Raw genomic sequence first — 12979 nt, 5'->3', positions numbered from 1 at the left:
AAAAATGACGTCACACATGCAATTCAGTTGAAATTGCATGAACGAATGAACAAAAAGTGGCTGTGACGTCATATGGTCGTAACAAAAATCATGACGACGAAATAAAAAAACATAGCAGGACAAGTCCTGACGTGCAATTCAAAGAATTTTCATTGAATAAACAGAAAAACTAGACCTAGAATGGACTCTGAGTGGATTGAGAAAACCATTTTAAAAAAAATCAGAACAAAAAAATAAGAAATAAACAGAAAATCAACGTCAAAATGCCGCATGTGAACAAAAAAACCACTAGCGAGAATTGAAAATTTAATTCAAACAAAAAGCTAGGCCTGGAATGAGCTGTGAATGATCGGGAAAACCATTTAGAAAAAAATCCGATCCAAAAAATCGAAAAAACAGTAAAAATCAGAGTGAAATTGCCGCATGTGAACAAAAAACCACTACCGAGAAACCGAATTTTTGTTCAAACACCGCTTTCTCACTCTACTTTAAAATTAGAGCGAAAAAAATTCACGCCGCAAAACCACTCGCTTTTTCGCTCCATTTCCTGTTTCGGCGTGACCAAAATCACTACTCCAATTTGACTTCAAAAATCATGAAAATGTGTGAACAGATCTTAAAAAAAAAACATAGCCGGAAGAATTCCGGAAACGACTCGAAGTAGAAATTTGACTATTCTCACTGATCAAATGCATCACCAGCATATTATCAATCGACAAACAGTGTAACCAATTCACAAAGAAAAGGCTGGAGAACTGGAAACTTGACAAAGGACCAAATCAAAAAATAATATTCTCTAAAAATGCAAACAAAATTCTCTACAAAAAGATAACATGCAGCTTCCCAAAAATAACTCAAAGAAATCAATTAGTTATATATTTGGCTAGATCAATCGCTCACCTAGTACTTGCGAAAAAACGTTAAACAACAAACTAAAAAAAGACTAAGAAAAACTCTTTAACGAATTAGAGTTTTGTAAAATTTGTTTAAATGAAAACTGCCCGGCTAAGCCTTCAAGTGCAAATTCATAGTATCAGCAACTACAAAAATGCGCCCTATTGAGAAAAAGTTGCCAGCAAAAAACATTAAATTCGAAAGAATAGGCAAAAAACCTAGAAAAAAAGACAAAAAGTGGACAAAATTTGCTCTGATTTACTCGATTTTCTTTAACAAAAACAACTCGAAACTAATATCAATCACAATGAGAGACATCCAAAAGAGCTACAGCAACTGACTTCTACTAGAAAACTCCTCAAATGCTATCAAAGGTTGAGGAAGAATAGAAAGGGTATTTAAAACCAAATTGAACAAAAAAACGAGAAAAATTAAGGTGTTTTTTAAATATTACAAGGAAAAATAAAGCCAAAAAAAGATACTTTGAGCAAATAGAGCAATGAAATGCTCGCTAAATAATGGTCAAGTCATAACAAGCTTAAAAAATTGTCTACGATTGAAAAAAAAACGAAAAAAAGCAAAAAATTGAAAAAGTGGTTAAAAAATTCTCTATTTTTCTGTCATTTTTCTTCAAAAAAAAATGTTTTATACCAACAAAATTGTAATTAATTTGTATCCCTGATATTCCTTGAGTAACGAGCTTCTATGCAAATTGCACTTAAAGCAGTAAAACAAAACAAAAGGCCAAAATACATTAAATTTCGTCGAAAAATCAGCAAAACTGATCAAAAACCTCCAAATTTGCATAAAACTCAAGTTAACTACTTGAAACCTTCAATTCCTATCAAAACAGCCCAAATCCAATACAATATCATAATCAAACCTCACAAACAAGATAAATTGCAAAAAAAACTGCTTTTAAAAGCCGCACGTGAACAAAAAAATTTTTCTCGCTCAGAGAAAATTTTTTCACACATCAATTTCTCGCTCTCTTAAAAACAGCGGTATGAACAAAAACCACTCTCTTTTCGCTCCGCTCTTCACTTTTGTTCAGCGCCAAAATCACTCCAAATTTTTTCACGCGTTTCATTTCCCGCTTAAAAATTCACTCCAATAAAATTGATTAAAAAAAAAGGACTTCTCCAATACTCCTCTTCGAGTCGTAAAAAAAAGACAGCGCCCCAATACAATTCAAATTCTTTGAATTGTAAAAAAACCAAGAGAAGGCCAATAATAGCCCCAGCTATCGCTGTGCGGCTATTAATTAAAAACGGCTTTGAACAAAGCCCACATGATGAAAAAATTTGCTCGCTTGGCAAAAAATGTTTCCCACCTCTTTTTCTTGCTCTCTTTCAAAAATTCCGTAGATCAGCAAACCACTCAGTTTTATCTGCAATTTGTTCAGAAGTTTGACCCAACACTTTGATTTAACCTGCGGCACTTTCTTTTACATCCTGTTTTAAGTACACTCCAAAAAATTATCGATAGAAAAGGCTCGGCCAATGCTTCTCTCCCAGTCGTTACAAAAACAGAACACCATAACGCCTCATCGAGTCGTAAAAATTAGGAGCGCTATAATAGCCGGCTGAGAACATGATGGCGGCTGTTAAATATCAAACAATGAATTGTATTTAAAAAACGAAATTACAAAAATTATTGCCGGAATCTTTGTTTGAGAGCTAATGAACGCTAACTTAACTATTATGTGTTTGCGTGTTGTACCTGTGCCTGGAGAGCGAACTTGTCGTGGCTGAGAGCCTCAGTTTGCATCTGGAATTCCTTCAGCAGTTGTTCCTCTTTTCGTCTCCAATTGATTTCCTTCATTCTCATCTCATCCTAAAGACAACACAAGATGGAGTACTATTTTCCGCTAAGATACCACAGGTACCAATTCATTTAGGTCCAGAAGTATCGCTCAATTTAAGCGAAAGTATTCCTTTTCAAGCATATCTCCCTTGAGTTGGTCGACCAGAAAGAGTTCCGTTTTTCGAATTTCGGTCCAGACCACTCTGTCAAATTAAATTAGACTTCTCTTTCCTGTAAATCATTACCTTGATTTGGTCGACCAGGACCAGTTCGACTTCAGAGTATTTCTGAGGAGATTCAGACAATCCTCCAGTTGGACTCCGGCTATGCTGTCTGGATCCTCTGATAACTCCACGACCTGCACTGTCACTGCGCTCCCTTCTCATTGGTCTGATCGGAGATATATCGTCAACCACTTGAGAGTCCAAATTGTAATCTTTCTGTGTCTCGATATGTTGTGGATACTTATTGGTTACACGACCCCGCTGGTTAATCGTAGCACCCTGGCTTTTCGCTTTGGGTTTAGCGGTCACAATTTCTTTAGGTGAGCTGCTACTGCTTCCTTTAATTAAAAAAAATTTGAACCTTTGATTCGTTTCTATCAAGAAATCCATGACTTTAAACAATGAAAAACTGTATACAAACATTGCCTCAATTTCTCTCAAACCACTAGCAAGGTGTTGGTTTTGCTAGTAGCTAGCTTATGCTTAGGGTAGCTAGCCTCCCTGCGCGAAGCGGACAAAAAAGTAGAAAAACTTGCAAAAAAGCCTAAAAGACTACAAGCCTAAAAGTCTACAATACAAGCCCAAATTGTTACAAACTTTGCTAAATTGCACAATAAATTGCAGCCAATCTCATCTATCCTTTGATATAAAATACATTGACCGCGGAAAAACTTCACACCAAAAAGCTGAAACGAAAATATTTAAAAGATTTTGCATGCATTGAAAAAAAAACAAAAAACGAAAAAAATTCAATTCATAACAAAAAATTTTTAAAGAGTTTTAATTGAGAGAGAGGAAAAGGAGTCAGGATACAAACTGCAGACTAATGGCTTGAAAAAGGTGTGGCTTAAACTTTTTTTCTCTCCGTTTTCTGAAACTCTTATGACAAAAATTGCGCAAAAAATACAGTTTACAACTTCCTTTCCCAATAAATTTGAAAGAAAGTTTGTAGAAGCTTGAAACATAGAAGTAGATCTGCAGTCTCTAAGAGATAGTAAAAGAAACAATAATAACCAGCGTTTTAATAGTAACAAGTAATTTATTAAATGCTGAAATGTTATAATTTGATTCAAAATCTGTTTAACTTATTGCTGCTTCTACTAGCTGCCCTCAAATAACCTTCAATTAGAGTGACACGCAGTCACAAGACCTTATCTCTTTGAAATAAAAGAAAAGTCAATTTCAAAAGCCGAAAGTTATAATTTTAGAGTGATGTAAGTCACGTGTGACAAGAAATTTATTAACGCTACTGAACAAAAACCGCGCTCTATGAGTGAAAAATGACGTCACACACAAAATTTAGTTGAATTTTCATGACCGAATGAGCAAAAAGCAGATTTCAAGTGATTGTGACGTCACAAGGTCGAAACAAAACTTCACGACGAAATAAAAACAACATGGCCGGAAGAATTCCGAAAGCAACTCGAAGCGCCGGAACATCAGCAAAACCGCAACAACGGCCCAAACCATTATGTTTTGTCTTAAAACAAATATTCTTTACCGCACCTGAAGAAAATATCAAATCTAGCTAACATAAAAACAAGCATATCATTTTAAATAAGACCTAAATTTGACAGAAGACACTCACTGTGATATCTAGATACCACAAACTCTCAAATTACAAAAAACATATCTAGTAACAATGAAATCCAGCCAAGATTCATAGGATGGCAAAATATTTATTGGCTCAAAAAACCTACAGGCCAAAAACTTCCACAAAATAACCAATAAGAAACTATTTAAAAAACTCAGAGCTCCGCAATTAACTATCCGCTCCAAAAGGCACAAAGCGGGTATCAAAAAGCAGGAAAGGATAAGGCAGATATAACTCATGCCAACCGAATTGCCTTCAAAAAAGAAAACTGCAATTAAGAGGACTCAAGAAAACATTACACCATTTTTTGGCGTCCCAGCGCGTAAGATTTAGGCCAAAAATAAGATAAATCTTCCTTTTGTTGGAGATACAGAAAAAAATGAATTCGTTTGAGAGCGAAAAAAATTCAGTGACCTTATTTGGTAGAAATTCTGCATATTGGGATAAACCCAATTTAGTATTAATTCAGCTTCTACAGTGAATGCTATTAAACATAATACTAATGCCGGGTAGCAATTGCGTTAATGAACTTTGATAACCCCCTAATGCACTATGAATTATTGACCGGGCTTCACATGTCTCCGGTATCTTTTGATTTTGCTCTTTGGACTTTGACCGTATTCACTTCATTACGTAATTCAATATGTGAAAAAAATTAAAATCCATTCAGTTAAACGAGTGAGTGAAGTAAGTCAAAAGTCAAGCGTGAAAATCTTGTCTTATGAAAAACGAAACGAGATCAAAAGGTAAAGCGATTTTTAAAAACGACGAGCGCCTAAAAAATAGCAGTTTAGAGGCTGACGGCGGCTATTCAACAATCAGCTAAACATGCCTAAAATTTGCCTAAAATTCAGCAAACCAGCTGAAAAACCTGCAGATTGGCATAAAATTCATATTAATTGTCAGAAACCTTCAAACTACTATCGAAACAACCCGGAACGTAAGACTTAATTTTGACAGAAGACACCCACTGTGACATCTAGATACCACAGATATTCAAATTACAAAAAACATATCCGGTTACAAAACTTTTTATTTAAATTTATGAAAAGAGGACGTAATTTAAGAATTGTAAGAATAAAAATCACTGACAAGGAAATCCTTGGTCCGAGAAGCTTAAGTTTAATACACACAAATCGCAAAACAGAACAAATAAACAAGAAGACTCTTTTGTATATTTTGACAGTTAAAAAACAAATAGGAAAATAAAGTAGAAAACAGTAAATTTTTACTTTGCATTCATAGTTTAGAAGATTACATACTCAATCACTTGTACATCTAAAAAAAATTGATCGAAAAAAATCATTCACTGAACACAGCGCATAATCAAAAATTCGTTACGAGAAACAAGAAACGTGTTTTTATATTGAGAGGGCAGAAACCGCTAAAGACAAAATCATTTAGAAAAGAAAGAGTACTGAAATGGTCGTAAAACAATAGAGATGTCATAGTGAGCTTAAAAACGTGTCTTAGATTATATAGAACACAAGAAAACGTTTAAAACAAATAGGAAAACAGCAACACATCACAATTTTTGTCAAATTTCTCAACAAAAAAACATTTTAAACCAAAACTTTACTCACATGGTACCTAAACATTCCGTATGTAATAGGCGTCTTTTCAAATCCTACTTAAGTCAGTAAAAATTAACATAGCCGCAAATTGCCGGAAAAAATCCGCCATTGACCCAATTGACGCACATTGGGATTGAAACAGAAAAAAAATAAGAGATAAATTGACCCCATTTTTCGAAGTGTCAAAGTGATCTTGTTTGGTGTAAATTCTGCATATTGGGATAAACTCTTAAACTAATATTACCCGGAAAGTAATACAATACAATAATTTGTTCTGAACAAAAAATAGGATTCAATCCTTTAAAAAATTTATTTCAAAAATTGATTTAAAAAAAGTTTGCTCTGAAATCGGTCCAGAATTATATCTGCAAGACCTCAAAAAAATTCATTGACCACCGATTAACTCAGAAAATGACAGAAAATTTAAAAAGGAAATCAATTTCAAATATTAACGAAATGATGCTGAAAATGTTGATATTAGTATCTTCGGAATCAATTTGGTGTCTCTAGAGGCTATGCAGTAACTCAATTCCAGGCCTTAAATTATTCTTTGGCTCAAAAATCGATAGGCAATAAATTTTAGACATTTTGAACTTCAGACAATAGAAGTTCGTTCTATAAAGAGGTCAAAACCATTCCATTGCCCCCCAGCAATGATGTAATAGCATACTATCAAACCCCAGAGGAGGTTACCTGGCTACTGAGGCGAGAAAAACTGAATAAAAGACAAAAGATAAAAAAAACTGAAAAATGCACATTTTTCAAAAAACTTGAAATGTTAAAATCTTTAAACCAATTATATTGACACTAACAAGCATGCAGTAACATTTAATCAGACCGTGGAATAGGTTTTCTGGCAGTTGATAATGAACAACTATCAAAAATTTGCAAAAATTTTAGGAAAATTAAAAATTGCAGATTTTATGAAAAAACCGATGAAACTCGAAACATTTAAATGTTGAAAATCATTCAATTGTTATAAGAAACTATGCAGTGCCCTATCATTAAAGTTTAAAGGATATTCAATGGCCTCCTGAGGCTTGAAAACTTGAAAAAAGACAAAAAATTTCAAAAAAACTTCAAAAAGATTGCAAAAATTAGTATGATTTTGCGTGTTTGTGTTTGTAGTACCAAACTTATAGCCCGTAGAATGGTCATAACAAGTGATTTTGCCTCGCAAAAGAGTTTCATCACTTTTTAAAAACTTCATTCTAAGTCTAAGCAAACAAAAAAACTAAAAAAACATGAAAAAATGCACAATTTTGAGCCCAAGAACTTTTAAAAATGACAATATAACATGAAATTAATACCAACCCACAAGCTGCACCACTTTTAACACTTGAAGGACTACTAAAGCCCACTTTCAGCCTTTAATGAAACTTTATGCCCGCTGGGCTTTACCTGTTTCTCCCTTTTTAAAAGATCAAAGTTATTGAAAAATGTGTGTAAAAATCATAAAAAAAGAGCGCCCCAACACAATTCAAATTCTTTGAATTGTAAAAAAGGACAAAAAAACACAAAAATTACAACATTTTGGTCCCAAAAACGTGTCTTAGATTATATAGAACACAAGAAAACGTTTAAAACAAATAGGAAAACAGCAACATATCACAATATTTGTCAAATTTCTCAACAAAAAAAAAACATTTTAAACCAAAACTTTACTCACATGGTACCTAAACATTCCGTATGTAATAGGCGTCTTTTCAAATCCTACTTAAGTCAGTAAAAATTAACATAGCCGCAAATTGCCGGAAAAAATCCGCCATTGACCCAATTGACGCACATTGGGATTGAAACAGAAAAAAAATAAGAGATAAATTGACCCCATTTTTCGAAGTGTCAAAGTGATCTTGTTTGGTGTAAACTCTGCATATTGGGATAAACTCTTAAATTACTATTACCCGGAAAGTAATACAATACAATAATTTGTTCTGAACAAAAAATAGGATTCAATCCTTTAAAAAATTTATTTCAAAAATTGATTTAGAAAAAGTTTGCTCTGAAATCGGTCCAGAATTATATCTGCAAGACCTCAAAAAAATTCATTGACCACCGATTAACTCAGAAAATGACAGAAAATTTAAAAAGGAAATCAATTTCAAATTTTAACGAAATGTTGCTGAAAATGGCGATATTAGTATCTTTGGAATCAATTTGGTGTCTCTAGAGGCTTTGCAGTAACCCAATTCCGGCCTTAAAAAATTCTTTGGCTCAAAGATCGATAGGCAAAAAAATTTAGGAAAAATTTCGAACTTCAGAAAATAGAAGTTGGTTCTAAAAAGAGGTCGAAACCATTCTCTTTCCCACTAGAAACGACATAATAACATACTATCAAACCCCAGAGAGGTTACCTGGCTACTGAGGCGAGAAAAACTGAATAAAAGACAAAAGATAAAAAAACTGAAAAATGCACATTTTTCAAAAAACTTGAAATGTTAAAATCTTTAAAACAATTGTATTGACACTAACAAGCATGCAGTAACATTTAATCAGACCGTGGAATAGGTTTTCTGGCAGTTGATGATGAACAACTATCAAAAATTTGCAAAAATTTTAGGAAAATTAAAAATTGCAGATTTTATGAAAAAACCGATGAAACTCGAAACATTTAAATGTTGAAAATCATTCAATTGTTATAAAAAACTATGCAGTGCCCTATCAGTAAAGTTTAAAGGATATTCAATGGCCTCCTGAGGCTTGAAAACTTGAAAAAAGACAAAAAATTTCAAAAAACTTCAAAAAGATTGCAAAAATTAGTATGATTTTGCGTGTTTGTGTTTGTAGTACCAAACTTATAGCCCGTAGAATGGTCATAACAAGTGATTTTGCCTCGCAAAAGAGTTTCATCAACTTTTAAAAACTTCATTCTAAGACTAAGCAAACAAAAAAACTAAAAAAACATGAAAAAATGCACAATTTTGAGCCCAAAAACTTTTAAAAATGACAATATAACATGAAATTAATACCAACCCACAAGCTGCACCACTATTACCACTTGACGGACTACTAAAGCCCACTTTCAGCCTTTAATGAAACTTAATGCCCGCTGGGCTTTACCTGTTTATCCCTTTTTAAAAGATCAAAGTTATTGAAAAAGTTGTGTAAAAATCTTAAAAAAAGAGCGCCACAACACAATTCAAATTCTTTGAATTGTAAAAAAGGACAAAAAACACAAAAATTACAACATTTTGGTCCCAAAAACGTGTCTTAGATTATATAGAACACAAAAAAACGTTTAAAACAAATAGGAAAACAGCAACATATCACAATTTTTGTCAAATTTCTCAACAAAAAAAAAACATTTTAAACCAAAACTTTACTCACATGGTACCTAAACATTCCGTATGTAATAGGCGTCTTTTCAAATCCTACTTAAGTCAGTAAAAATTAACATAGCCGCAAATTGCCGGAAAAAATCCGCCATTGACCCAATTGACGCACATTGGGATTGAAACAGAAAAAAAATAAGAGATAAATTGACCCCATTTTTCGAAGTGTCAAAGTGATCTTGTTCGGTGTAAATTCTGCATATTGGGATAAACTCTTAAATTACTATTACCCGGAAAGTAATACAATACAATAATTTGTTCTGAACAAAAAATAGGATTCAATCCTTTAAAAAAAAAATTTATTTCAAAAATTGATTTAAAAAAAGTTTGCTCTGAAATCGGTCCAGAATTATATCTGCAAGACCTCAAAAAAATTCATTGACCACCGATTAACTCAGAAAATGACAGAAAATTTAAAAAGGAAATCAATTTCAAATTTTAACGAAATGTTGCTGAAAATGCCGATATTAGTATCTTTGGAATCAATTTGGTGTCTCTAGAGGCTTTGCAGTAACCCAATTCCGGGCCTTAAAAAATTCTTTGGCTCAAAGATCGATAGGCAAAAAAATTTAGGAAAAATTTCGAACTTCAGAAAATAGAAGTTCGTTCTAAAAAGAGGTCGAAACCATTCTCTTTCCCACTAGAAACGACATAATAACATACTATCAAACCCCAGAGAGGTTACCTGGCTACTGAGGCGAGAAAAACTGAATAAAAGACAAAAGATAAAAAAAACTGAAAAATGCACATTTTTCAAAAAACTTGAAATTTTAAAATCTTTAAAAGAATTGTATTGACACTAACAAGCATGCAGTAACATTTAATCAGACCGTGGAATAGGTTTTCTGGAAGTTGATAATGAACAACTATCAAAAATTTGCAAAAATTTTAGGAAAATTAAAAATTGCAGATTTTATGAAAAAACCGATGAAACTCGAAACATTTAAATGTTGAAAATCATTCAATTGTTATAAGAAACTATGCAGTGCCCTATCAGTAAAGTTTAAAGGATATTCAATGGCCTCCTGAGGCTTGAAAACTTTAAAAAAGACAAAAAATTTCAAAAAACTTCAAAAAGATTGCAAAAATTAGTATGATTTTGCGTGTTTGTGTTTGTAGTACCAAACTTATAGCCCGTAGAATGGTCATAACAAGTGATTTTGCCTCGCAAAAGAGTTTCATCAACTTTTAAAAACTTCATTCTAAGACTAAGCAAACAAAAAAACTAAAAAAACATAAAACAAATGCACAATTTTGAGCCCAAAAACTCTTAAAAATGACAATATAACATGAAATTAATACCAACCCACAAGCTGCACCACTATTACCACTTGAAGGACTACTATAGCCCACTTTCAGCCTTTAACGAAACTTAATGCCCGCTGGGCTTTACCTGTTTATCCCTTTTTGAAAGATCAAAGTTATTGAAAAATGTGTGTAAACATCTTAAAAAAAGAGCGCCCCAACACAATTTAAATTCTTTGAATTGTAAAAAAGGACAAAAAACACAAAAATTACAACATTTTGGTCCCAAAAAATCCTAAAAATGACCTTTTAACCTTAAACTATGGCCTTCCTAGTAGACTCACCACAATAGGCACTTGAAGGACAACTAAACGCGGCTTAGGGCCTCTAATTAAACTTAGTGCCCGCTGGGAGCAACCTGTTTATCCCGTTGCTTGAGACGAATATTCAATTGGGTCAGACGAAAAATTTTTCAAGCGAAAAATCGCATAAAAAAGACCCAACAGGACTAATATAATTGCTTCAAACTTCGTTTGAGAGCAATTAAAAAAAACTAAATGATTTTATTTGGTGTAAATTCTGCATATTGGGATAAACCCAATTTAGTATTAATTCAGCTTCTACAGTGAATGCTATTAAACATAATACTAATGCCAGGTAGCAATCGGGTTAATGAACATTGATAACCTCCTAATGCACTATGAATTATTGACCGGTCTTCACGTGTCTCCCGTATCTTTTGATTTTGCTATTTTGATTTTGACCGTATTCACTACATTACGTAATTCAATATGTGAAAAAAATTAAAATCCATACAGTTAAACCAGTGAGTGAAGCAAATGAAAAGTCAAGCGTGAAAATCTTGTCTTATGAAAAACGAAACGAGATCAAAAGGTAAAGCGATTTTTAAAAACGACGAGCGCCTAAAAAATAGCAGTTTAGAGGCTGACGGCGGCTATTCAACAATCAGCTAAAAATGCCTAAAATTTGCCTAAAATTCAGCAAAACAGCTGAAAAACCTGCAGATTGTCCAGAAACCTTCTAATAACTATCGAAACAACCCTGAAAGTAAGACCTAATTTTGACAGAAGACACTCACTGTGACATTTAGATACCACAGATTTTCAAAGTACAAAAAATGTATCTGGTAACACTGAAATCTAGCCAAGATTCTAAGGCTTGAAAAATATTCATTGGCTCAAAAAACCTACCGGCCAAAAATTTCCACAAAATAACCAATAAGAAACTATTTAAAAAACTCAGAGCACCGCAATTAACTATCCGCTACAAAAGGCACAAAGCGGGTATCAAAAGCAAAAAAGGATAAGGCAGATATGACTCATGCAAACCAAATTGCCTTAAAAAAATACAAATAAGAGGACTCAGCGCTTAAGATTTAGACCAAAAACAAGAGAAGGCTTCTTTTTGTTGGAGATACAAAAAAAATGAATTCAAAACTATGGCAAAATTTATGTAATCTTGATTAAAAAACCAAAAGGAAAAGAATAACACCCAAGAAGCAAAAAAATCATTTATTAAGAACCTAACCTAGCCTAAAGTTCACAAAAAACAGTCATACTAACTCCAGCAAAGTCTAAGTGCTACCTCATATATAAAATTATTTGCAAACCAAAACTTTTTTAAATTTATCAAAAAAGGACGTAATTTAAAAATTGTACGAATAAAAATCACTGACAAGGAAATCCTTGGTCCGAGAAGATTAAGTTTAATACAAACACATTGCAAAACAGAACAAATAAACAAGAAGACTCTTTTGTAGATTTTGGAAGTTAAAAAACAAATAGGAAAATAAAGTAGAAAATAGTAAATTTTACTTTGCACTCATAGTTTAGAAGATTACATTCTCAATCAGTTGTATAAATATCTAAAAACAATTGATCAAAAAAAATCATTCACTGAACACAGCGCATAAGCAAAAATTCGTTACGAGAAACAAGAAACGTGTTTTTATATTGAAAGGGTAGAAACCGCTAAAGACAAAATCATTTAGGAAAGAGTACTGAAATGGTCGTAAAACTATAGAGAAGTCATAGTGAGCTTTAAAAACGTGTCTTAGATTATACAGAACACAAGAAAACGTTATAAAAATATAGGAAAACAGCAAAATTTCACAATTGTTGTCATATTTCTCAACAAAAAGCACAATTTAAATCAAAACTTTACTCACATGGTACCTAAAAAGAAAAGTCAGTATGTAATAGGCGTCTTTTCAAATCCTACTTAAATCGGTTTAAAATAACACAGCCGCAAATTGCCGGAAAAAGCCACCATTGACCCAATTGACGCACA

General features: G+C 32.8%; 1 protein-coding gene across 1 annotated transcript in view; it reads right to left on the bottom strand.

The window, feature by feature from the left end:
- Positions 1-12979, bottom strand: part of LOC142339527 (uncharacterized) — a 158451-nt gene that overhangs the window by 109720 nt on the left and 35752 nt on the right. The window contains exons 10-11 of the mRNA XM_075389630.1: positions 2946-3262; positions 2617-2730 (exon numbers count right to left, since the gene is read on the bottom strand). Coding sequence (XP_075245745.1) covers positions 2617-2730; positions 2946-3262 — 431 coding nt within the window. The remainder of the gene's footprint in view (positions 1-2616; positions 2731-2945; positions 3263-12979) is intronic.

Source organism: Convolutriloba macropyga, chromosome 5 (assembly GCF_964194025.1).
Source record: "Convolutriloba macropyga chromosome 5, txConMacr16.3, whole genome shotgun sequence".
Taxonomy (NCBI): domain Eukaryota; kingdom Metazoa; phylum Xenacoelomorpha; order Acoela; family Convolutidae; genus Convolutriloba; species Convolutriloba macropyga.
Note: the sequence above shows the minus strand (reverse complement) of the source record. Positions and strands in the feature narration are given on the sequence as shown.